The 27829-nt window shown below is 41.7% G+C and overlaps 1 protein-coding gene across 3 annotated transcripts in view; it reads right to left on the reverse strand.

Moving 5' to 3' along the window:
• myo16 (myosin XVI) overlaps positions 1-27829 on the reverse strand; it is a 138271-nt gene that overhangs the window by 16282 nt on the left and 94160 nt on the right. For all 3 annotated transcript variants that reach the window (XM_084724638.1, XM_084724637.1, XM_084724640.1), the window contains exons 22-32: positions 25792-25944; positions 25066-25266; positions 22838-22913; positions 21053-21249; positions 19105-19185; positions 16643-16848; positions 6575-6677; positions 5764-5860; positions 5374-5647; positions 2591-2973; positions 521-1780 (exon numbers count right to left, since the gene is read on the reverse strand). In XM_084724638.1, coding sequence (XP_084580764.1) covers positions 521-1780; positions 2591-2973; positions 5374-5647; positions 5764-5860; positions 6575-6677; positions 16643-16848; positions 19105-19185; positions 21053-21249; positions 22838-22913; positions 25066-25266; positions 25792-25944 — 3031 coding nt within the window. The remainder of the gene's footprint in view (positions 1-520; positions 1781-2590; positions 2974-5373; positions 5648-5763; positions 5861-6574; positions 6678-16642; positions 16849-19104; positions 19186-21052; positions 21250-22837; positions 22914-25065; positions 25267-25791; positions 25945-27829) is intronic.

Below are 27829 nucleotides of genomic sequence, written 5' to 3' on the forward strand. Positions count from 1 at the left end.
CACACACACACACACACACACACACACACACACACACACACACACACAAATACCCACATTCAGGTGGGTTGAAGACTCACCCTCACCCTCTCTCTCTCTCTGTCTCTACACATACAAAAAAGGATGTATGTTACTCTTAGAAAAACACATGAATGGATGGTGTTCTTGATGAATCTGCACTTTGCCAGCAGACCACAACATGGTTTTGCGGACTGACATTTCTGAGTGAATAAAAAAAATTGTGGTTGCTATTGGTAGTAGCTTGGCTATTTTTAAATATTTGTGCATGATGTCCCATGTCACACAACACAAGCAGTCAGTTGTCTGCAAAGTTTTCATGTCACCTTTTAGCATACGGGCCATTTACAGGGGGCGTTGGGTTTATGCCTCCCCAAAGTTTGGTTAAGTTGTAAAATTGCCATAGACTTATAATCTTATGATCTTCTTTTGGCTTGTGTTTTACATGGGTGTAACTGTGTCAGTCTGTGTGTGCATGCGTGTGTGAGCATTACTGACACACCTCCATCTCTCATCTTGCGGCCAGATGTGGACTTCCTCAGCAGGCTGCGTCCAGAGCTAAACAGAGTGTTGAGCTCATCCAGGGGGCTGGTCAGAGGTCTGCCATTGGCTGGGTTGAACAGCAGGGGAGAGGAGGAGCACGAGTGAGCTCGGCGAGGCTCAGGACGAGACATCTTCACTGGGGAGTAGGGAGGTGGCTTCCCCAGGGGTTCCCCACTCTGCCTTTGAGAGGAGGAAGTTTTGGAGGAGTCTGAGCTGCCTGTGACAGATGCTGCTCGTGTCAGAGCCAGGAAGTTGGCCTCGGGCGGGAAGGGGAAGTGTGAAGGAGGTCTGTAGGGGGGAGGTGGGGCATTGGGCGGAGGAGGTGGAGGTGGAGGGGTGAGTGGAGGTGTGGACTTCTTCTCTGGCATGAGGACAGTGAGACTTGGGGAGGAGTCAGCCCTCTGGCGGGCGTATTGTGGGGACAGTGGGCTGTCTGGGCCGGTAGCATAGTTCAGGTTTGTCTCAAACACAGGCAGCTTCTTTACTTCCAGTGGCGTGAGTGGGGACTCATCTGATGCAGGGGAGCAGGTGACGGGGGAGGGGGGAAACACCAGGAGAGGTGGACGGTGGGGAAGCAGGTTGGGGAAGGGAGCAGGGATATCACAGCTGCCATCTTTGCCACCATGCGGCGTTTTTGGAGTCCCACTGTTGAACGTGCTCTGTGAGTGAGTGATGTCCATGGCAGCAGTCACTCCTGCTGCTGTCCGTTTTGTCTCCACGCTCTGAGGAGGAGATGTCCCTAATCCTACTAGGCCCAAGCCAAGAGCCTCCAGTTTGGCTGCCTTGGTAACAACAGCAGCAGGAGTTCCACCGTCCTCTGGAGGGAAATACTTCATCTCCTCATAGACGGCCTCTGAGTCGGCCAGCTCTGGGCTATCAGGGGGCTCCTGGAGGCTGCGAGTGCGTGGCTGGGAACCCAACATCTCTATGTATACATCCTCCTCGTCTTGGCCCTGGTACAGGCTCAGTCCTACTCCCTGTGGCGCATCTAAAGAGGCTGCTTTCTGCATCAAACCACCAAACCCTCCAAATCCCCCAGCACGAGACAGCAAGGCCAGTTTTACATCGGCAGGGCGCAGCTGGTGGATGTGAGGAGCTACAGCATTGATTTCCTCATATGAGCCTGTCAGCTTAGTGTTTGGACTGCGCTTAGGTTTGGGGGGTGGTACCTTCCTCATGGTTGTGTAGTCATCACTGTGGGGACGTGGCTTGGACAAGGCTGAGGAAATAATAAAAGAAGCACTTAGATTCAGTGAAAGTCAGGGCTAGTGCTGCAACCAGGGGTGTCACGATGTCAATATTAAATTGAAAATCGATTGAAATTAGTTCTCAGTTTCGATAATGGAAAGCACAGACAGAACTGGTGATTGTCCCAGGAATTTTTTTCACTTCACCCTGCCTACATGTGGCATTCAAAGAAAAAAGACGACACAGCATAGCTTACCAGCACTTTTATCACACATTGTACCATATAAACTATATTTTGAAAGAATTTGAAAATATAAATGAGCTGTCAAGGCATAAAACCAATGATCCATTGATCTTTACAAAGCAAGGCTATAGTCTAACAAAGGCATAGCTGTCAGTGCTAAAAGGTTTAAATCTAAAATCAAACTGTGACCTTAAAATCAACAGTCAAATCAAATTGTTGTTGGAGAATCATGGCTGCCCTCGCTGCAACAGTGCAGAATATTCTGATAATCAAATAATTGTTAAATCATTTTTCAGGCAAAAATGTTGGGCTGGTTCCAGCTTCTTAAGTGAAAAGATTTGCTACTTTTCATTGTCATTTATGATCATAAATGAAGAGTCTTTGGGTTTTGGATTGTTGGTTGGACAAAAGAAGCTATCTGAAGGCAGTACTCTGTTTTTGACAATTTATAGACTAAATGATTAATCAATTCATCATGACAGTAATCGGCATATTAATTGATAATGAAAATAATTGTTAGTTGCAGGCCTAGTGAAGGCATTAGGCACAAAAAACACCATCTGTTGTATCTTGTAAAGACCAGTAGAGGTGATATACCTGCGAGGTCTGTGGGGGACAGCTGGGATTTAGGAGGGCTTCCAGCTGGCGAACCATACCCCTCTGGAGTGGGGCTCTCTTTGGCTGCCATCGTCAGCCCTGCACTGACTGCTTCATAAGATGCACTCAGACGAGTGTTGGGGTCCCTCTTTGGTTTGGGAGGAGGCTGCTTCCGGGGAGAAGAAAGACCCCCACCACCTGCCACGTCCTCGTTGGCATAAGCTACCTGCTGCAGGGCTGGTTTGATGGATGGACTGGCAGAGGAATGGACCATGTTCTCCATGGCGAGAGGGATGGGTACTGAGCTGGACCGAAAGTGGCGGATAACTCGACTGCTTCCGTTGACAGGGCCCTCATAGACTTTCCCACTTTTCTCCAGAACTCTACAAACAGTAAGAATAACAGAATTCATATTTAAAATGTACCATTTTTATTGTCCTAATCACTTGTGCTTGATTCATGCTTTTCACAAGAGAAGAATAAAATCTTTAGCTATAGGCAAATTTTTTTCCCATCCAACAATTCTCTGATCCAGATTGAGTTAATTATACCATTTAGATCATTGGTTAAACTCAAACTCAGTGTATGCCCACGTCAACCGTCATGCCTCAAATATGAGCTAAGGAGGCCAATTGGAGGATCAAGAGCAAAGAGATTATGCTTTAAATCTAATCGTCTTGCAGTAATTTGATAACATCCACTTTGATATTTCCTTTGCTAATCTGTGTGAGCCATCTGTTGGTTCCACAATTGCAGGCGGGGGGTGGGTGGGCATGTGTCTAGGTGATGGGGAAAGGCATTTTAAAAACCTGCAGAGAAATTAAGTGAGTTTGGGTGAATGTATGTATTTGTGTTTTAGTGTACAGAGGAGTGAATGTGCCTATTAATCCCCTTCATGGCATCCATGACTCCTCTCCCAGTCCGCCCGCTGTGACACCCCTCCTCCCGCGCTCCTGTCTCCTGTCCGAGCAGGAAGATGGTACATACACAAGGACGCGTAGAGGACACAGAAGTCATGTGCCTGAGTGTTTATTTTCATCTTTTAGGGTGTATTGCATTATCCTAATCTCAAAACATTTAATCATTGAAATAACTAAAAAAGTATTAAACATTGCTGTTGAGGGTCAGAGCAGTGTGGTGACTTTTTACATTTTTGTGTTTCAACTGTGACCACTGAACGTTAAAATAATATGCTAAAGTGGGTCATTTTCCACTTTATTGACTTTTACTTCACTTTTGTTAGGTGCTTTAAAGCTTTACATTTGTCTAAGAGGATGTTTTGAAGCAAAACACCTGTGTGTGTATGAGTTAGACAAAAAATCTATAAAATAAATTGTCAGCACACATATTAGCATATTAGCCAATCATTGTCGAGCTAAAATGAAATCCAGTATTATGAAACAACGTCAGTAAACAACAAAAATAAGAAAGCAGAAAATATATCACATTTAAGGGTTTATAAGTCATATTTCAGGTATTATCATTAACAAGGCTGTCGTTTTTCAAAATTAGGGAAGTGACTTCAAAATGAAGGTCTTTCATTTAGTGCCTTCTAAAAAGCTTCTTATTACCTTTTACTTCACCCTTTCTTCCTCATTTCTCCCGCCCTCCCCCCTCCAGGGTTATTCCATTTTCTCCAGGCATGATATTAGAATGAGGTGAGGTGGAGATAAGGGTAGCGTTCCATAGGTGCAACACAATACTAATACAATCTGATAACACAGCTCATTATCTGACTATCCATCATGAAACGTACAATTAAAAGCCCCCAGCACACAGGGATACAATGACATCATTAATCACAAAACACGCATGTCGTGCAGACACAGGCGCGCACACACATGCAGTAACACACATACAGACACACCCAAAGACATATATTTATGAAGGCAAATGATTCCTTCATACGGTCATTAATCCTGTGAACGACAGTAACTGCAGATTGTTTACTTTCCAGGCTAAATGATCCTACAGTCAGTATGAGGCCATCACGTTTAGTATTGTGAATTATGTTGTAGTGAGTAATAAAAGGCCCTATTTTAATGATTGTTGCATTGGTGTGAAATGATCAGTGTCATAGTGAAAGTCCATCATCCAAACAAGACTTGAACTTTTTGATCAAATGAATATTTGCCAACATCAGGAAATAAATAATAAAATGACTAACTGCACATAGGGCTGAGCGATGAAACTGAATAATTTATCATGATAACATGTTTAATTTCAGTTGATTTCGATAATTATTATAATTTTTTATAAAGACTAGGAGAAAAAAGGTTGAATTGAACCACTTTATTGTGAATTTAACCACCTTACTTTGAACTGAACCACTTCATGTATCAAGGCACAAAGTACACTTAATAGACTTTAAAAAAATAAATAAATAAAAAATGTCAAGTTGACCTGTCCTTTTCTATTAACAATTTCCTCACCGCCTCCCGCTGTTTCTGTTTCTGTGTCACTTCTAAACAGCACACCTCTTAAATGATTAGCTGTGTTTGTGCCTCTTGTAGCATGCTTCATATGATAAACTGTTCATGAACCAGAGTGTATTTGTTTTGCGCTTTCATGGCTGTTCGCATTAAACGCATTCAAGTGAAACTATTCAACAATTTATTGAACATATTTCTTAGTGCTTTTGATGAAGTGTCTGTTGCTGATACATATCAATATTGTTTTATTGCCCAGGCTTAATTCTCCATCTACATTTCTCGAATGTTCACGTCTTTGTCTTCAGATCTTAATGAAGCTGTGTGAGTTGTGAAGGTGTTTTGCTAATTTACCTCCTGACAGGCTGATCCTCCTCCTTACCCACCGGCTCAGGCCTCTCACCAAGCGGTGGGCTGTTGCCAAGGGTGTTGATGAGGCTGTTGCCATGGCAGCGCAGGCGGTCACTCTCTCGCGCGATGTCAGATGCGTTTTGGATGACCAGCTGGTCATATGTTCGCAGCCCCATGTCTTCTGCCCCCTGCAGGAAACGCTGCACACTGCACTCCTCTTTCTGCTGTAACGACAGCCTGCGATGAACGCGCTGTCTGGCCAGCCAGCCACGCACCACTGAGACATGAGGAAGAGGATGAGAAAGAGGGAGACAGAGACCTCAGAGGTGTCAGTGACAGACAGAAGCCCTAAAAGAACAACATGTATTGTTGGTTCGTTATTTTGCACATTACCTTTCTGACAGGTGATGATCTTTTTATGAAGCTGATAGCACCGGTCGTTTAGCTGGTCTGCCTGCCAGTATCTCAGAAACACTTTACTGCTGCCCATCTACACACACAACCACAATGACAAGAATGTGACTAGTTGAGAGGTGGGAGAGCAGTGATGTAGCAGTGATGTATGATAATAGGTGGGTGTGGAGTGTGGGCAGGGGATGGGGTTTGCATGTTGACATTGCATTCATTTCCTGGGCTTAGGAGGCATTTGGGGGGGGTGACAGAGGTCATTCTATACCAGGTGCACAGAACTGTGGGGCTGACATGCTTCCACTGACAGACACTATTCATTCCAACACACGCTACTTGTAGGAGTGGTGTGTGTGTGTATGTAAAGCAGAACTGTGTGAAAAGGTGTCTGCTGGGCATTGTGGAGGAGTGTGTATGCGTGTGCGAAGCGGGAGCTGATGTGACCTGTGGGGTCACACACTCAGACACAACAGCAGTCTGGCAGACAGGACAGAGAGGGGGTGGAGTGGTTCATGCTGCTGCTGTGTATGTGTGTGTGTGTGTGTGTGTGTGTGTGTGTGTGTGTGTGTGTGTGAGGAGAATGATGATGAGGTGGGACAGCTGGAATGAGTTGTCAAAGATTCCATGGGATCTTTCAAACAGAGGGTCAGGGATTAAATCATTTGGCAAATCTTTTGTTATTGATGGAGACAGAAAAAGAGGCAAGACACACACACACACACACACACACACACACACACACACACACACACACACACACACACACACACACACACATACACACACACACACATACCTGCCACCCCTGGAGTTTGGACTGTTGCAGAACTGAGCGACATCTCTCCTCTGGTGACAATTTCTTCTTATCTCCCAAAGTTGGGACAACGAGGTCTTTATATCTGAGACACATGAATAAAAACAGAAAACATCAGAGCTGCAGACATAAAAGATCTCAAAGTTCTGAACTTATACATATAGAGGAGACATGGTGACCCCCCCCCCCGCCTTTTCAGAAACAATGGGTTCAAATGTCAGCAGGGTCAGCCAAACAGCATCTTTTCCTATTGGTGTTGCCCTGGGCAACCGTTGCTATGAATGGTCAGCTGGATGGAGACAGTGGTTCGTTTGTGCCTGGGATGGTGGGGGTGAGAGGGAAAGTGAGAAAGAGAAATGTTGACATAGAAATCCATGACAGAAAATATACATCTCTTTATATGTAAATAAATGTAGATGTTTGTATATGCAGTGTGAATTCTGAATGTGTAGACATGAATGAATGAGGAGTGTAAGGGTGACAGAAGCCAATTTGAATGCCTGGACCAGATAAAAATGTGACAGATACAAAGAAAAACATCCTTCAGAAGTAGTCACTTCAAAGGGACCGTTTTGGGTTCATCTTTACCTGCTCTAGGAATATTCGGCAGACACACAGTTTGGAATTGTAATAATATATAATTGTACTGAAGAAGGACAAGTAAAAATTAAAGTTAAAATAGTGTGATGGGCTGCTTAAGGTACAGCAGTGTGTGCTTTGTTTGTCGGTGATGAAATCTTCCATTTGCACTGATCCACAATGGTGCTGTGATCCTGATAATGATATTTCATGAATATTCCATCGATACTGTCCAGCTTTGACTAGAGCGGTGGTTCTCAACCTTTTCAGGGCCACCACCCCCCCCATTCCATTATCAAGGTCTCCCTTTGTCTCTCCATCAAATGAAATGTAGGCTTACTGTTTTCATCACTGATTTTATCATTAAAAACATCTAATTGAATACCAAATGGGAACATTATTATCATTAGTTTCATATGGAGCAAAAAAAGCCCTGTAAATAGAAATTATGTTTAAACAGTATTAAGCAAATGCGACAGAAATTTCAAATTAAAACTTTAGGTCTCCACTGATCACAAACAACAGCTAGTGAGAAATGCCAAACAATATGGATTCTTATCATTTTTTCCAGCAGAAGACATGCAAAGCCTATCAAGGAAAAAGTCTGAGATTGCAGGGGAAAAAAGCAGAAGGATATGTCAGCTATTCTCTGTTACAGGCATTTTTATCGTTAGTTTCAAAGGAATTAAGCTAAATTGCTTTGAAAGTTAGTGTGAGTCTTGTACTTGATGGTTTCTGCCAGTTTTTTGATTGCAAACTGCAGAGAAGCCCAAAGGAGTCTGAGGCCATCAAGTTTTTTAGTTTAGTTTATTTATCTATTTATTTATTTCTCAGGAACAGTGTATATTAATAAACATTGCCATAAACATGCCTGAATTAGGCAAAAGGCAAGTTTTCCATAGTCCCTGGCTCTGTGTGAAATTGGCAGTGTACCCCAAGCAATGGCAGTACTTGGACTGCATGTGGAGGACTTGGCTGATTCCAAGCTACGAGATATGTTCTTGGGAAAGGAAGAAGAAACAGTTTTCCAGAGATGATAAAGATTCACAATGAGACAAAACCTTTTGAGGATGTTGAAGGGAAAGGTTGCTACAAATCACATCCAACTACAAAAAAGCTGCAAAAGCCAGCAGTTAGAACAGACGTATGGAGTGGTTGCGATGGAGATGATATATGTCTTGTCCAGTCACATTGGTGGGAACTGGCAGTTTTTTTCACAACGCTGCAGACTGGCACATTGCAGGTATTTGCAAGTTTCAACTGATCTTGTAATCTTTGGTTTAAAGTCCCCTTGCAACCTCCAAAGAACACTTTAGCATCCCCTTTTTCAAAAATGTTGTGGATCTCTTTAGTATCATTGGTAACACATGTGTTTACCCTACTATTTCATATCAGTATGGCTGCTGTGGAAACAGCAGAAATACTGTAGAAATATTTTCAATTATTAAATAAAAATTAAGTCACCATGTTCTCCATAATAACATTAGAATTATATAGTCATATCATATTTTCCAGGAGTCGTGCTATATAATGTAATGCATCTCCTGCTGCTTTCATGATATCGACGTGTAATAATAGGCATGACCAATAACATATCTCCCATTTAGTGTTATTTTGTACCCACAAGAACTTTACTGATCAAACACAGCAATTACATTTAGATATGAATGCTAGGAAGACAGCATAGGAGACACACTTCCTTATTTTAAGACAATAGTTTACCTTTGTATTTCTGTCCAGGAGCTGTAGGTAAATATTGTGTAATATTGAGTGTTTCCTGAAAATTAAACTGTGAAGAATTTTGTCATGCCCCTCATACATCTCACACAGATGCAGCAGGTATCCTTCAGAGTCTGTATGAAATGCACTGGGCTTTCAAGCAATTTTGATGTAAACCTGTATGTATCAGATGATGTAGTATAAAGAGCCACAAAGTCCATATATTAAAGGAATACTATGCAGGCCTTTTGTAAAAACTAATTTATAGATCAATATAATAACCACTAGAAGTGTATGGATTGTCTGTATCTGCAAAGACCCTGTCCTCTGCCTGTATGTTCTTATTTTGTCCTTATTTAGATGAGTTTGGGATTCTTTACCAACTCAAAGCATTGGTATTTGATGGCCTAGAAGTGAGGATCAACAATCTCTCTGGTGTGTTTACTAACAGAAACTGACAAATCCTGCATATTCTACCTTTAACCCAAACCATGATGTTTTCCTTAACCGAACCGAGTAGTTTTGGTATGAAATCTAACCATACTGTGGTTACACAACATTAACCATGTATTAAAAAGACAAACAGAAATGCCTCATACAGACCCGAAAAAGTACCCTGTGCATCTTTATGAGATAAAGAGGTGCATGTCAAAGCAGTGTCTGTATTTGATGAAGTGGGATGAGAACGTGTTGATTTTTTGGAAATCAGGTGTGAAATTTATTTAGGGATATTTAAGATATGTAAGTGTATACTGTAGGTGCACAGATAAGTTAGCAATTATAACATTTTCTGAATGAAACAGGAGTATCGGCCAAGGAAATACAAACCCCCCCCAAACTTCCTATCAGTTGCTCAGCAAACTTTGTCTGTCAGTGTTTCTCTTCTGTTATCAAAGCGAGGCAGAGCCAACTGGTGATGTCATGCATGTGATGAGGAAAATATAACAAGCAGATGGCTGAAGGCATAAACCACTTGTGCTGTCAATAGTGAGTAAGTGAGGGCATGTGAATGTGGGATGTGTTTGATTTGGAGGAGTGGGGTCTGTCTGAACTCTCCCTAACCCTCTCTCTGTATGGTAATACCAATCCTACAGACAGCACACGCTGTCCCACTGGGCCCATAAAACACAAAGGAACTCTGTAAACCCATGACCTCCCCTATGAGGATATGAAAACCATCGATGGTCCCTGCTTTTACAAGACCCAAGGGGACTTCATGTGGAGTCAAAGAAGTGAAATAACCCCTTTGATAAGAGTTTAAATGGAGGGCTACAGGGCGCTAATGTGGTTCTCTATGACCAAAGGACCATGAGTGACCACTGTTATTGAGCATCATAAAGGTGGTAAAGGCAATGCAGCTGGAATTTAAACCACTCACTTCCTCTCTGAAGCTGCTATCCATCAGATAAACCTTCAGTTGCCACATCCTTAAAGCCTACTGGCTTTGTTTAGTCATGGATTTTCATCTCAGTGGTCAGTCTGAATGATTGATTCTCTTCTGTAGGTAACTTAATAACCTACAAATGTATGTGTTTATCCATCAGTGGGAGGTAATGAGGACCCACTTGGACTTGGCCTCATAGAAAACATGACCTGTACGACTGTCAGCTGCATTTCTGACGTGCTCTATGAATACTGATGTCTCTTTTCTCATCCAGTTTGAAATAATAAAGAAAGGAAAGCAACACACGGATGGCTGGGATTTACAGAAACAAGGTTCAAGCGGTAGCATTTGACCTTACACATTGGCAGAAAATAAACCCTGCCACAAAACACATAGTGTATCATAAAAGACAAATAAAAGCAACAGTAAAATAGATTTCCTCATAAATCACTCTGGTTACCAGGACACTAATGTAATTTGCTTCAGGGGGCCACTATGACTTACTGAAGTGGCCCACATGACTCCAGTGTGTAAGTGTGTGTTTCCGTGTGCACATTTATGTGTTTGTGTTCACGAGGATATAGCGACCTCAAGATTAATGGCTGATTCATTGGTCTGTCGTTTTGATTAGTCAAGGGCAGGGTTCTGCTTTGAAAGAGTGACAAATAAAAATAGAAAAAGGAATAAGAAACTGGGCAAAACTGAGAAAGTGTGTGTACATGAGAGAGAGCAAAGATAAAGACTGAAAACTGAAAGGAAGGAAGGAGTAAAACATGCTGGTATCAGGAAGTAAGAAGAGGCGGGAAGATGAAAGAGAAAAAAAATAAAATGGTGGTTCAGAAGCGAGAACATGTGAGAAAAGGATGAGAAATTGTGTGAGAAAGAGCTCTGTGAAGACAGCAGTGTAGTCCACCCCGGCTCTGCAGCAGCTCCCTCCATGGCCAAGACTGTGTTCAATCATTGGCTCTGTCTGAAGCCAGTTGAGGGAGAGATATGAATGGCACTTGGGCTGAGCTGACTGGTGTCTTTGTGAGTGGCCACCACTCAAATTAATCGCAGCCTTAATGTATAAACAGCAAAACAGGGACACGCATCAGACAAAGGCACATTCAAAAGGTCCATTTATATGACCACAAAACACACAAAAAAAACTCCACAATGCACACAAACCTATACTGGATAGTAACACATTATTGAGTAACTCCATTACTTTTTCATTATTTAATATACATTGAAAATCAATAATTAAATTATGGTGTCTATTTTCAGATATCAGGGCTTCATCATTTTAGAGCTAAGACCATTTGGCCTTTGGTGTTGTCAATTTACAATTTTTCAATTTTACAAAAAGGCCAAGGAACAGGGCAGCAAGGCCATCAAATAAAACAATGATTTAAATTATATGGAATTAACAAATTTAATATAAGGGTTAATGATTTTATTTTATTTTATTTATGATTGTCAGTTTTTTTCCTAATTTGTTAAGTACAGGGACACAAGAAGTCAGACAGTCTATATGATGAGATAATTAGTCATCATTTTCTGATAAGAAGTCAGTATTTTTAGATGGTAGTATTATTTTGAGGAAATTTCTTATTAAAATGACTTGAAAGATCCTTTTTTTTTCATTGAATTTGCAGTACTGGGTTTTAATAGAGAGCTGGCTCATCTAGCAGAAGCAGCAGAGGAGGTGAGCATATGTAAAACAGATCCAACTGTTTGTCACTGTTAACAGAGACTCCATTCAGCAGTGTCCAGAGCTGTCCATACCAAGTGCTATAACTACAACTGTAAAAAATATAGTTGTAAAATCCAGTCCACACCACAACTATGAAGCTGCAGCCCAGACTCTGTCATGTACTTGAGTTAGAATGATTTCAGAAGTATATTTTTTATAGTTATAGTCCTGGGTGTGGATGGCCCTCAAACCACATAGTTGTAGAATAACATTAGGTGTTTTGATAAAAGAAAGTTTATATCACGTCAACACAGGCAGGGGAGAAAATCAGGAGGGACGGTGAGGGCGAGGCATGAAGTTATAGAGGGGCACGGCAGCCATGGCCATCGTGGCCGCCATGAAATTCCTGCCCTGCCAGACATATTGTGTTACTTCATCATTTTTAGGATTGTTCTGCCAGTAGGTTGAGGGAATGTCATTAGTTCCCCCTCTTGTGTTCAGTGAACAGACAGGTCTGTGTCATGTTAGCAGGTCACGTCGACACAAGAACTGGAAGGAATATACCCTCCATTAACTCAAAAGTGGTCCTATCAATCTGCTGTGTCATACTGTAAGCCAAATTCAGAAATCATTAAAGTGTCGCTTTACTGTGAGAACAACACTTCTTAAGTAGTGCGTGCAGTCACTGGGGCTAAGCTAAAAATCTCTAAACTGTAGACTAGCTGTTTGTTAATCCAGCATGTCTTTATATTTCAACTGTACAATACTGCCTTGGGTTGCATCTTCCATAGAAATGAAACAGGCATTTATTACTCTCTGGTTAAACACATACACAAGAGACACAAGGGAATCAAATGCACCAGCATTCTGCTTTAATGGATTCAGAGTGACAGGTTACCAGTTTGACAATTCCCATGACATGAAACACCGGGCAATCCTTTCAGTTGACTCAAAAAACAGGTGACTGACTATGCTCTTTATAGCTGTCTGCTGATTTGGAGTTTTCTTTAGTCTTGGTGAAACTGTCTCACTCTATAAAATCCCCACATCAACTGGACAGCTGGCAAATTGGAGGAATGGAGGCCTACGTGTCAACTAACCTGCCAAAAGTCTACACCTGAGACAATTAGTGTGTTCGTTGCTCAATCACACCCTGTCAACCTGTCTAATGTTACACCTCCCTACACGAAGCGTTCGGAGCAACCACCCTAGCATCACACTCCCTGTTTGACAAGAGATCTCCTCCCTGGTGTTTGTCCTTCTCTGGGTCTGAGGCATTAGAAAAAGAGGCATGGGATTTGAATTAAAGAGTAGGCACCTACCAACCACCCAGCCAGATCAGCTGTATGCGCTGCCATGGACCACATCAGGAGGAGAGGAGACAAGAGCGATGCTAACCCAGCTTGGCCTTAAGGCTGCTCCTGGCTAACGTCCGATAAGGAAAATGAAATGGATGAACTGGGACTAACAATTGGCAAGCACTGGAAAATCAGATCCTGTACTGTAGCCACGTCGTACAGAGACCTGCTCCACAGCATCTCGAATCAAGGTGCTGCACTTTCCTGGCTGGACTGTACTCTGTGCTGACAGGACTCTGGCAGGATGAGGGGGAGGTGTTTACATCAATGATGTTTTGTGTTCATATACAGTCGAAGTTGACAATTTTTCCCAGCTGTCGAACTTTTTTATGTGAAGATGTCAATGTTATTATCATAACTATCATGTTGCTGTAGATTCCATTAAACCAGATGCAAATTCAAAAAATAAACTACAGAATTTTTCATGGGTGTACATGGCTGTGTGCCTCTGTAATGACCTATCCACTAAAGGGAAAAATGCCAAAAAATTTAATTTTAAAAGACTGCAGTCACATGTCTGTCGTGTGCTGAAATCACTCATGAAATAATATCTTTCCCAAGCCTGATAATGTTGCATGATGGGTCCTCCTGCTTCTGCCAGTTCAGCTGAGATGAACCCAGTATTTAAAAACAACAGAGGTGATACCGCGTTTTTGTTTGGGTTGTTTTGGCTTCTCAATTAATCTTTTATCCTGGAAGTAGATATGTCAGATATAGTCACTGGAACTGCCACAGCTCTTCACTCTACCATTGACAATGAGCTCTATCAATGCATGATTAACTTTACATTATGAATGTACAACAAAAGTACTGGAAACCAGGCTGCAATCTCAGCCACTCTGCTCACATGTGATATTACAATCAAACCCCCTCAACATATGTCTGACCAGTTCACAAATACACCCACTATTTCCCTCACACACTTCAGTTTATACCCAGCCCTGCAACAATTACAATAAGTTTCCCCTTTATGGTGACCAGCTGGCTCTTGTGGTGCTCACTTATCCGCTGGTCACACCTATTGCTAACACACTGTTATCATACACTACATGGCTGCCTAACACTATATGACACTCACATGCGCACGTATGGCTTAACAAACAGCTTTCACAAAACCTTCATCAGGAATCTTTCAATTACAGCTTGAACAATGAGGGTGTTGGCTCTACAAGGTATTTCCATTAAAAACACAATGGAGCTGGAGGCAGCTTATGGACAGGCAGCACTACAATCTATATTGGATTCACTTCATCATTTGACACAGGCGTAGTTCTCCAGATCCAATTCCCTGTTCACGTTTTCCCTCACGCAAAAGCCTATTATCTGAGTTCCACTTATCTATTTCATTTGGTATGCGTTTGATCGTACACTCCATGGGCCCTGGGTAGCTGCTTTCTCTTTACTTTATTTTGCATCTTTGCTGGTTAAAAGCTACTTACCAGTCCACTAGAAAATGAATTCAGACAAGAAACCTTACCAGAAACCCTCAAAGGGATAGTTTGGATTATTTGAAGGTGGGCTGTGTGATGTACTTAACAATAGTCAGTGTATTAATTTCAGTAGATGGCAGCCAGCAGGTTCGCAGATTGGAGAAGCAGCAGTAAGAGTACCAGCACAGAAGCTAAACAATGTACTGATGTGGACAGGGTCAGCAGCAAAACATATTTTAGCCACCTAAAAAGGGTCCACCTAAAAAAATCAGTGTAAGTGTGCTTTATATTTAGAATATCTTCACCACTTTACCTTGCTGTCAATCAAAACCTTACAGAACACTGGAATTGCTGGACTACCGCTGCCTTGATCAATTCATTTGCTTGTATTATTGTGTCACGTCAGTGAATCTGAACTGACCTTTTAAAACACCAAAGTCACAAAATAACACAAACAAACTAACCATCAAGGCAGAGTTGTAGACCTGTAACTCCCGTGCTATGTGAGGTAAAATAGCAGTTTTTCTTTAAAGATTATGGCTGGTTTGGAGAAAGTGATATTTGTCTTTGATAATGCAGATTACCCATCTGAAAACAGTGTCTGGTGGCAAGGTAAAGAAGTGAAAATATTCTAAAAATATAGCTTAAACTAATATTGGATTTCTTGGGTGGACCTTTTTTAAGTGGGCAAAATACTGTTTGCTGACCCTGTACAAGTTTATTGCTTAGCCTCCGTGTTGGTGCCCCTCTCTGCTTTTCTAAACTGGGGGTCACACAACCTGATTTCAAATAATCCAAACTGTCCCTCTAGCCAAAGGAGTGAGCCATTGCCTTCCACACAACAGAAGAATTATACAATAACAACAGTTTTTGATCTTGATTCCTTGTATTTTCCTGTTAATTAAAGTTGGAGACAGACAACTACACTGTGTGTGTGTGCGTGTGTGTGTGTGTGTGTGTGATGATGTGATGATGTTTACAGCAGGGTAGTGGAAACTTTTGGGGGGGTCATGTGACCAGCTTTGTCCTCTCTTATTATCTGGCAGGAATGTTCATGTTAATCCCTTTATCCTCAAAAAGAGAGAGAGAGAGAGAGAGGGAGAGAGAGAGAGAGAGAGAGAGAGAGAGAGGTAGAAAGGAAGACAGATTTTGAGCTAAATCCTCAGTATTCCACTGGTTCTCAGAATCAGAGGAACAGGAAGGGAAACATTTAGACAAACTGCCAAGTAGAGAGAGAAAGAGCACCGGGAATGTAGTGACAGAGTAAAGAAAAGAGGTGATGGAGAGAAATAATGACCAACATTCAAGTGTGGGACACGGAGACCTTACACACAACTGACTGGTTAACGTGTGTGTGTCGGGCTGACACGGGAAATGTGATAGTGGCGTTCATCAGCTGCAACAGACTCCTCTCTAAAAAGCCATTCAAGGTCATTGTGCGCTTCTAACAGTAAGGGGTTGCTGTGACTCTTCAATGCTAATGTGTCAGTCTGCATGTGAGCACATGATCCTATACAGCAGGTGTAGAGAACGCATATGCTGTCAGACTTTCAGCTTACTCTGACCTGCTTGCCCTGTCCTACACAGTATAAACAGAGATCACAGTGACCTGCTGCTGGGAGTGTAATGCATCTCAACAACTCAGATCAGAGACACAGACAGAGAGAAGAGATAGAGAAATACACTTAAACAGCTTTCTCTTAAAGAAGCTGAAAGAGAAGAGGAGGCTGTGAACATAGATAGATAGATAGATAGATAGATAGATAGATAGATAGATAGATAGATAGATAGATAGATAGATAAATAGATAGATAGATAGATAGATAGATAGATAGATAGGTAACTTTGAGAGGACAAGTTATGACAATTGCTCTTTATTATGCATCATGCTCTGGCACTGACCTGCTGAGGAAGCCTGGGAAGGACAGGCGGACAGGGTATCCATAACGGATCATGCGCACCATCTCAAGTACCCCGATGTACTGCAGCTGGGTAGACACATGGAAGCTGTCAAAACTGTCTGGCTGACCGCTGGCGTTGGGGCGCACACACTCCACAAAGTGAGGAGTGCAGGCCTGCAGCTTACTGATCATGTCTGACAGTGTGTTCTGAAAGAAGTAAAAGAAGAGGAGATTCAGTTGAAGGTGGTAGCTCACAGGTAATTTTACAATCATAACAGAATGAGTAACATGTTGTGCTCTGATTAACAGCGAGGGCTGTCCCTGACCAGGAAGAGCTGGTGATGGTTGAAAACAAGGAATGACGAACCCAAGACACTTTGGTGAGATCTATTTTGCTTCTGTCGAGTTTCAATAAAGCAGACAGTGATCATGATATTACAACTTTGCAAAAGGAGTCTGCTTAGTTTAGCGAGAGCAATAGAACAGCTGTTTGTGGTTAAACGAAACATATCTTACTATTTAAAAAAAGGTCTATCACTTTACTAAAAGGTTGTCTTACACTTAAAATAATAACCTGAGTGTGTCAGTGGCAAAAACAAGCAGAAGCAAACAAGCAAGTGTCACCTGCCCCGCACAGGCTCTGGTGAGGTGACTGTAAGCACGCCATCTGCGCTCTATTTCTATCACTCTTCTCTGCTTCTGTCACAGTTAGTTTTGTGGTTTGTGGAGATTTTGAGACAGCCTTCCATGCTGTAGCAATTCTCTGCATACAATGACGCAGCTAAAAAAAACAGAGCTGAAACTTGTTTACAAACCACTGTCTAAAAATATATTTATGATTACCCTTATCTATAATTCCTCACTGAAATGTTATCCCTGTGCATTTTTGTAAGTTTCCATCTGTTTTCTCATGTTATTGTAATGCACACTGACTAAGGGCAAAACCAAAAACAAAACAAAACCAAAAAAACAACAACTGCTCGACTGGAAGAACCTCAGTCAACTAAGGGATCTCTGACTGATGATAAGAATCTTCAACTTTCCAAGGACAGTCCTATCAACAACATTCATTGGTATTTGGGTTGATCTTGTACAGCAAGTTCTATAGAAGCTAAGGAGGGGCTCCTTGTCTTCTGCTTTTTGATGTTGTAACTTGATTTCCGAGCTGCAGGGACTGGAGTGAGATCACGCTGTGTTTGAGACAAAGTGGCCTGATTTTTGGGGGTGTGTTTTGCCTCTGGAGGAAGCAAAAACACAAAGAGCTCTTTGCTCTCTGTAAGGGTGTGTGAGAGTGTGAGAGAGCTTTTCTTCAGGCCCTGAATTCACAGATGTTGCATCCAAGATCACACAAGTACCCACACATCCAAAAACGCGTAAATACTTACATCTGTGTCTTTGCCACTCCTCACTGACGTCAGTCTATGCTCTGCATACTTTTAGGTACAATGACCAGCACCTCTCCCCTCATCACTGGACGTCACTACAAGCATTCACATTACCGTCGTCCCTCCAAACACGCGCACACATGCACACACACACACAAATGCATGCACACGGCACACAGTGGTTGTTGTTCATTGTTCATTCATTCATGTGGAGGGCTTCAGGCTTGGCTTGGTACAGCATCATTCTTCAGCCCACTCTCTCCTTCCCTGCCATTCCCGGAGGGACTCGTCGACCACAAGCCCACAACTTTGATTGTGCAACACACTGGCTTCATTCAGACCAAAGGTACTGCTTCTCTGAGCCACATTTCACCCTCCTTGCGTCACCAGCGGACAATGAACTGCGTTCCTCTAACTGAATATTATTCTTGCTTTATATAGTTATGAAATCACGGCACCCTGGATGTTTTGTGCATAAGTTAGTGTTTTGAGGACCAGGGTGAGAGAGTGGGTGTATGAAGATGGGGATGCATAAACTAGAGTTTCTAAATGAGGACTAAATTCAAACAAAACCTTAAGTTTCATTAAAAAATTCCTGAAATAATTTGAGATCTGATCCAGATGCTTGCATGCACCAGGGGGTGGGGGTTCAGTAAAATAAAAAACAGTACATCAAACTTATACAGTGGACAATTTACCTGTCATGTACACCGTTTGAGTGTGGGAGGAACCTAGTATGCAGAGCACATTCAAACTCTACACAGAAGAACTCACTCAACCAGACTCCTTTTGAGATATCAGTAATTTTACCCTGCAGAACAGGGAAAGGAGGCAGTGGTCTACCACTGCCTTGGCCTGTTAGTTTTTATACATTTCAAATACATTTGGCTGCTAACCCTGTACTACATTTGTTTCTTTCCTACACTGGGACTCCTGCTGATTCTCTTAACTGGGAGCATGGTGACCCCCATGTACTGTAGGTACACTTGCCTTTAATGATTACTATTGAAAAGAGAACCAGTGACCCTCTTTGTCTTACAAAAACTAAAAATGTGTTGTGGATGGAGAGGAGTCTTACCCTCAGCTGGACAGCCACTGTGATGGGCCCACAGCGCTCCAGCCGTTGGAGGAAGGAGCTTGAGCCTTTCTTCTTCAGGATCTTTTGGTGGAAAGAGATCATAGAGAGAAAAAAATACGAGATGGCTGTGCATTTTACTTCAAGTGACCGCTGAGGAATATAGAATTATTACAACATAATCATCACTTGAAAACATCACATTAGGCTGTGTGGCTTTGACTAGAGATCACTCCATGAGATTTAAAAGTCCCTTTGTCTGCGGTTTGTGTGTGATTTTTGCTGTGTCCAATAAACGGCCCCCTTAGACCACTTCTCTGTCAATCCCAATTATTCTGTTTCATATGCTCTATAGCCCAACCTGGCATGTGGCATTTATTGTCTTATTTATTGTCTTACAGCCAGTGTAGTACTGCAATATTACCTAATGTTACCCTATAAGGCTGCTGGGACAGATCAGGGAGGTGAAAGAGGTCTTATATAAGCCTGTTCTCTAGATGGCTAATGAGCCACAGAGAAAGCAGGCACACCTCTCTGGGAAGTTACACAACCAGCAAGACATTTCAGTCACACAACTGCACCAGTACAGTATGTTTTCCAAAACATTAAAGAAGATAAAAAAAGAACACAGGGAGAGAGGATGGACTTAAAACAAGAGCTGTTTTATGAAGATTATTTTAATCAGTGTGCTTTGTTTTAATGTGATTGAGTGTCGTGAGAAAAGCATAAAATCACATGAGTGTGTATATGTGTATGTATGCTTGTGTAGTTTCTCAAATTAATCAGTTTCACAGAGGTTTATATATAGCACTGTGGTGGGAAGGGGCTTAAATTAGACTGTAGTTTCCCCCCCAAATGCTATCCCTGTTTTTTAATTGATTGACACAGCAGTCAGTTGCTCTGTTGGAACAAAGAGTGTCTGTCTTATTGGGTCACTCTCTGGCAGACTGTGTTCCTTCAACTCATCAATTCCTATATAAAGGGCATGCACTGATGTCATATTCAGGACCTGCCCCCTCAGTTCGCCTGAGAGGCAAAACATCCTGCAACATTGCTGCAATTAGCAGAGGAAACTGTGAATTCAGGAGTGTAACAATCAATTATCTGCAGAAATTAAAGGCAGTTGGACCTGACAGTGATCCTTACAGTTTACCAAAGAAACAGTGGTCCATGGACATTGACATGTGGCGAGAAATTAGGTTTTCTGACAGTCATATGGACCTGCTTTCAACGCCGGGGGAATGCATAGAAGGCATAAAAAAGTGATTGCTTGGTTGTAATGGCGGGATTTGTAAGAAAAATTGAAGGGACGAGGACACCAAAGGATATTCTGGTTGTATGTGGGCAGGTCTTTACAGATTACAGATTTTTATTTTATGATTATTAGAGAGACATGTTCGCATGCAGCAGTATTAAGGATGCATGATGTGATGCGACTGTTGCCGGGAATATAAATTAAAGATGCTAAACAGTTAATTGATTTATATATATATAAAAAAAATAGTTAATGCAGTATATAACTTAATGTATGATTTTAGCCAAAAATCCAAAATACCTGACACAAAATGGCAGACAGTGCCTGGATTCCTGATGTTTCTGTCAATTGCAGCTACCGATTTACTTCTTTTTATTTAGGCTCCTCTTAATCACACAACAGCTCTTTTTAATTTTATTCATATTTGTGTTTTTGTGGCATTCAAGCTAAAAACTAATGCTGCCACTCAGTGGTTATAACCGCAGTGACTCCACCTACTGTGACATCATGAACATACCTTCTATGTTATTATCTAGGTTTAAAGCTAGTTGGACGTTTTGAGCCAAATCTACAAAATGAACAAGGCCTTCAACATCCTTTAAAGCTCAAGTGTATTTTGGAGTTGACCATAGCTACAACAGACTTGCTGCATGTGTGGTTCATGCAGTCCTGCACTCTGTGAACGGTGCACTGTACCTTGGTAAGGTCATGGTACCTCCGGGGCTGTTGGGGGACAGTGTTGGCAGTGACAAGTGAGGCTGACGGCATCCTGTGGAGCAACAGGGAAGCTTTGGGCCCCCGTAGACCGGCACGGCCCTGGGCTGCTGGCACCAGAGAACCAGTCTGAGTCAGCTTGGACTGGAAGAGCTGCCGGAGTAACACACTCTCACTGGCTGCCCGGGCACAAAGCACATACACACAGAGACAGAGAAAGAGGGAGGAAAATAAGTGTGAAAAGAAGCAACAGCATTGGTGGAAATAAGGGGGTGGAGGAGAATGAGGAGAGGTGGGATGGAAGGACAGAAAGAAAGAAAGAATGGAACAGTGAGGAGGATGTAAACAAGGATGGAGAGAAGCATCAGAAAAGGAGGAGGAGGAGGAGTGAGGGTGGGGAGGAGGCATCAAGTTAGGCTCCATGTAAACAATCAGTCAGGCAACAAGAGGGGGTGGACCATGCCACTCGACAACACGTGGAGCGGTCCACAACAACAATGAGCTCATTCAGAAAGCCAAACAACATGTGTGTGAACGTGGGCGTGTGGCTCTCATCTGAAAGGCTTAGAGAGAGAAAGAGGGGCAGGATGATGGCAGGTACACTCTTAGAAATAAAGGTGCTAATTAGAACCATATAAGGTTCTTGGTGGCATGAAATTTAGATTTTAATCAAAAGATAAATACAGCAAGGCTATAACATGACAACTGATACAGAAAATGAGACGAGTGACGAGAAGAAGACAGCGCTGTGAGAGGAGGCGGGACTGTATGGGCAGTGCGGTGGTGTGTGTCAACTCGCCGTCTGAGAGGAGAGAGAGTAGATAGAGCTGGTACCAGACTATCGATGCTGTGAAACATGAGTGCTGTAAGCATTTCAGTTTCGATTTTTGCATTCGTTCCTGGTAGAACCCTCTGAAAAGGTTCCACATGGAAACCTCTCAGGGTAGGTATAACCTTCTCTACCAACAACCCTTTTGTTGGGTTGTTGGTAGAAAGGATTCTTTGGATGAAAAAGGTTCTTAATGGAATGTAGTGTAACAAAAAATTCTGGATGATCCCATTCTTCAAAGACGGGTTCTTCAGAAGCAAATTGTTCTGGGTAGAAACACAGCCCTTCAGGAAGAACCCTTTTGGAACCCTTATTTCTAACAGTGTAGGCTTGCTAACCAAAGAAAAACAAACATGAGTCCTGGACTCATTTAAGGACTTAATTATACGCAGCTACAAGAGCAATTGTCTTTTAATTTAAAGCAATCACTGTCATCACCTGAATATAGAGTTACATAGATCCCTCTGCTGTCCTGTTAGCTTCCAGCCTTAAACTTAAAGTGGGATGACATCCGTACATAAAAAACACACAGTCTGCATGTCAGTGTGTGCAGATGAATGGCAGTGACGCATCAGCTCGGTCAGATGGAGGGCCAACAGCCAAGTGTGAGTGAAGGCCTAGCCTTCAGAAGATTAGCCTCATCATGGGAATTATAGCAATTAGGCTGCTGGACGTAAGGCTAGCCTGGCAGCCACACAACGACTGCCTGTGTGCCGCTAACCACAACACCCCACATCTGGCACCTTCTATAGACAATATACACACAGACGGTGCTGTCTGTTGCATGTGTGATGAAACACACACACATACAAACACAGCCACACTTAGACAGAGAGCGGTTTTGTGCGCTGCTGGTTTAGACAAGAGTGCATCTTTGTGATCAAGTGTGCTCTGACGCCACAATGTGCTCATATGCATGTTGTTTATTGGGTACTTACACTTCATTGTGAGCAAGAGATTCTGAGGAAGGGAGTCCTTGTTTCTTGTGAGCGATCCTGTGAGGTCATATGAAATCTGGTGGAGTAACAAATCATAAATGGACATTCAATTATACGGTACATTTAATCTCATATACAACATAAAAGGTTGGTCACACTTTATTGTAAAATACACTATTAATACTTAACAAGCTGGACTTTGTATCAATTTAGGCAAAAACTGTTCTCTGTTCGACAGTTTTAGACCCTTTATCAGACCCTTATTAGACTTTATTGTAGGGTAACTAGGGACACATTACTACAGAGCTGCACTGTAAACTGAGGCGTATTATTTCCACTGTTAGACTCTTATTTGACTTTCTAAGAGGGTAATTAGAGACAGAATCACAAATCACATTATCTGTCTAAAGTATCACAATACGTCTGTGCATACAGAAAACATTCCTCTACCTCTATATTTTTGGTCTTTACTTGGTAGATCTGGTTAATATATTGTTTTTAAATGGGTATGATACGTTATTTCTTATTTCTTTAGTTTACAGTACAGTCTAATGTGTCTCATGAAAGATTTAATATTGTCCAAATAAGAACATAAATAGTATTTCTAGTTTTTGCCTAAACTGACTGAAAGTGCAGCTTGTTGCGTCTTATTAGTTTACTTTAAAATAGTGAGAATGAATAGTTATAAATATATCAATAGATAGAAAATATATCAATATATAATATATAGTTCTTTGTAAAAGCATAATTTGAAGCTGCTATGACTACAAAATGGGTAATAACATCAACTTTTTATGTAGTTTTGTGGGAAACCATAAAACAACATCTTTGTGTCTGAGGTTGCTGACCAAACACAGCTGTGTCACACATTCACAGAATGTATTTGTTTTTTTTTTTTCTTACTGTGATTGTGAGTGTGACATTCCTAATATGGACAATTACCACTTAGTGTTCTAAAGAAAAACATTATTGTGAATACAACAATAAATCATAGTTGCAAGTGTCCCCTGCATTGTAACTAACAGATAAACTGAACTATTACAATATTATTGTTATATTATGATGTTTTTTTTTTAGGTACAGCCTATTTATTTTATCTAAATAAAGACCTCTTATTACTCTCAATGGACAGTTTTTTATCAAATTGGCCCGTCAACGCACAATGCATCCACTAAAAGTGCTTGTTTTTGACACTGACAGTACAAGGTTGTTATTCAGAATGTCTGAAAACATGGAAAGGATCCCTACAGAGCTAGGAACTGAAGCTGTTACTCTGGTCAAAGCCACCAGACTCCTCTGACAAAAACAGTCATTTTAAAACACACAAGTCATACAATAACACAAACTTACTAACCAATCGAGGCAGTTGTAGACCTGTGACTCATGTTCTGCAAGGTAAAATAATTTTTTTGTCTAGTAGTAGAGTCTGGTAGCTTTGAAGAGTGTAATATAACATATAACAGCTTCAGTTCCTCATCAGAACTGGTTAAAAAAGGATCTGGATGGATGTACTTTGACAGACACATTTGCCCCAAGGATTACTTTGGAGCCACTGCAGCCTGTTTCATGGCTGCTGGCTAAGGTGATCTTTCTGACCAATCCCAAAACTTTTAATAAGTCATTTAGACCTAAGTATATGTAAAACTAGTTGTAAACGTTCATGATTTTCAGTGGTCTGTACTGTAACATGGTGGACTGACCATGGACCAATTGGCAAAGCTGTTTCCTCTACCTTTTAGACATTTCCTAAATGGTATCCATCTTATATTCATCATATTTGAGCAACGCCCAGTTTGACAGTTTCATCTGAGTTTTGTGCGCAGTGTGTTTTCAGAAGACACTAAACGAAGCATGCACTTATTCTGGTTCTACTGAGACCTCTGGAGTAATGTCATGTACAACAACTTTAATAGTGGCAAGAGTTATAAAACGAGACTTTCTTACTCTGTTTTGGCAAACAAAGGCGAGAAGGAAAATGTAGCCATAGCCAAAGATTTTACTATTTATTGTTGAGAACAAAGAGCTAAGAGCTATATTAGAGTGATAATTAGATGTGATAAGATTTCATGCTATACTGCCCAGCCCTATTGCCTCTAAATACACAAAGATATTGCTCCCATATCTGTGCTCTGCCCCACTTCTTTGAATAGCCTTAAAACTCCAATAAGCACAACAGCGATTGAAATCAGGTGGTACTAGTTACCAATTTTTCTGTACTACAGACAGACCTGTGCGGCATAGTGGCTGACAGTGAAGGCTGGGCCCTGGTCTTTGGGTGGAGGGTTTCCATTGCCATCCTTGGTCGTGAGAGAGAGGCCATGAGTCGGATTGGAGTCCAGCTGTGTGGACAGTCTCCTGTACAGGGTCTGCTCTGCTGGCCGCAGGCTCTGGCTCTCCTCATCCAACACACACAGCAGACCCTGAGGCTTCTGGAGGAGGAACAAACAGATGCTCATGTTATTTATGTCAGTCAGGTTTACAAAGCACCCTTGATAATAATAGTAATAAATTATTTTCACTATGACAGTTTTATTGATCCCCAGAGGGGAGAGTTGTCCCTGTGATATCAAGTAGCTTCAGTCACTTTAATTTGTTTTAGATTTTTTGGGCATTTCAGCCATTATTAATAGAGATAGTAAAGACAGGGGTGAAAGGGTGAAATGCAACAAAGGTCCCTGGACACAACTGCAATTATATGGTCTTAGCATCCTAACTACTGGGCTACCACCAGTCCTACCAGTAATATTCCAGTTTGAGCATCTTTTTTTTTTTTTTTTACAACCAATCTTTACGTTTCATTTTTATTCTTTTAGTTTCTCACCTTAAAATTAAACTTCAAACAGGGAAATTTAACTTTAGCCATATAATTTTAAATCTTTTGTAAATCTTTTGTTGAGTTACGTCATGAGACACCAAACTGGACCGGACTGGTCTAAACCAGCAACGTGCAATACCTGAAATAAGAAGTCCAAAACGGCTGGCTGGTTGCCAGGGGAGTGCGGGGTCTCCATGGCGATGCCCTCCTGCAGACACTCAGACTGTTCCTGCTGGAATAGCACCTCAGAGACATACTGCCTCAGCCGCTCATTGGTCATGTTCACGCACAGCTGGAATGCACACACAACACACACTCATCAACAGCCAAACACACACTTCACTGCACACAGCGTGAGGTTTCTCCTCAGAGACACGGTGCTGTATGTTTGTTTTTAAAACACACAAATGCACCATATAATCTAAGACACAACTTGCTGTGGAACCAACAGGGAAGTCAATGAGGCATAAATGAATTGACTACTCATGTAACACACCTGACCCTGACATCATGAGAGTTGTTTTAGAGGGAGACCTCATGCATGATATCTAATATACACAACAGTAGTTGTCCCTGTGTAGGGCCTTTTGCTCTGTAACACAGATAAAGTGATTCTGCTGGAATTTTTCTTAACCCACCATTCAACCAATCACAGCACAGCACAGGGAGAAGTCAATCAAATGTGTGAAGTGAGTGTGTGGAGCACCGGAGGGTCGATTCAAGTGTTACTTGTCACATTGATGTAATAGGAAGGAATGAAGAATATGAAGTGGAGGAACACAGGACAGCGGATTGCAGCAGCAGGCCCGTTTAAACTTCTCCTGAACCCAAATGTGTCACAAAGTGGGACACCAAACAACAGGAATGATTTGTTGCAATTGTACTTGAGTGAGGTGTCCCTCTCTTCAACCCAGGATCGGATGCATCCATCCTTTGTACTTCAACTTCATGTTTTGCTTCAGATGGTGCCTACAGACTGAGAGACTTCAGCACTCTTATAAGTTTATTGCAGCCACACTGTACGACATGGATCTAATAAACTTGGGTACAATCTCAGGTTTGATGCATGTAGGCTGTACAGTGATCACACCTACTGAATCACAGGCTATGAAGCAAGTCAGTATACAAGAAAATTAAATGAATCTGCACTGCTTTAGTGGTAAACAAGCTAAGCAAGGATTGAGCACTTGCAGTAGCAGTATTTATCCAAAGAAGAGGAGGAGGAGAATGTGGACCCAGTCATGGTGAGGGAAAAGGGGCCAACCTGGGATGCCAACTTTGCAATGGGAGTACAGTACAATAGCATGCATAAATGTACTTTTGTGCATTCCTGTTGGTTCATTAGTAGATGTAGTTTGAAGCAGTAGTCACATTGTGAGAGATGGTGACCCTTCATTTCTGATACTGTCAGAATTTTGTCCCAGGTTATGTATCTAACCTCTTTAAGAATGTGTTCAGACCATCGTTTTGAAGCCACAATCAAGGATATTGCCATGTTTCTTTCATGTTGGACGTCTTTCGTCTAGCACAGGCCAAACTCTCAGTGTATTCCTGGCTTTGCTTAGTTAGTACATAGTGTTCCTCAGTCACTTCACTTTTCTAACTTTTTCTCCTGATATCTTTATTTTTTATTGCTTGTATTTTTATATTTTTCTTCACTTTTTATGTTTCATTTCTTAACCAAATTCAGATTGGAAGGCACAGGAGGAATTTTATTATACAGTGAAACATATTTTTACTTGTGCATGCATCAGACAATAAATGCTTTGACACTGACATATTTACTGTCATATCACCGAACCCTGAGTGATGTGATAAAAACAGGGATCTTGCGGTTTAGATGATAGTGACCTGCTCAAAAATAAGTGAAAATACTGGAAATATTGACAAATATTGAGGTTGTATTGAGTGGTCAAATAGAGCCCTGTAGCACTTAGCTTTGGGGTAATGAGTGACTGAATGTGAATTTACTGGACGTGTGAAAATCATAAATAAATAGGGCAGAGCAGAGAACAGAGTCATGACCCACATTCTGTTTCGCAGCCTGCTGATTGAGGAGTGCTGACTGAGAGGTGGGTTGTTCTGTGGTGCAGGCGGCTGTAGTCCTGATTTCCTTTCACCCTTGTTTGTCAACAAGCTGGTCTAGTACATTAAAGACTTAGTCCCAGCAGGTGGTT

Source organism: Lutjanus erythropterus, chromosome 8, assembly GCF_056507025.1.
Source record: "Lutjanus erythropterus isolate fLutEry1 chromosome 8, fLutEry1.hap2, whole genome shotgun sequence".
In the NCBI taxonomy this organism is placed as follows: Eukaryota; Metazoa; Chordata; class Actinopteri; order Lutjaniformes; family Lutjanidae; genus Lutjanus; species Lutjanus erythropterus.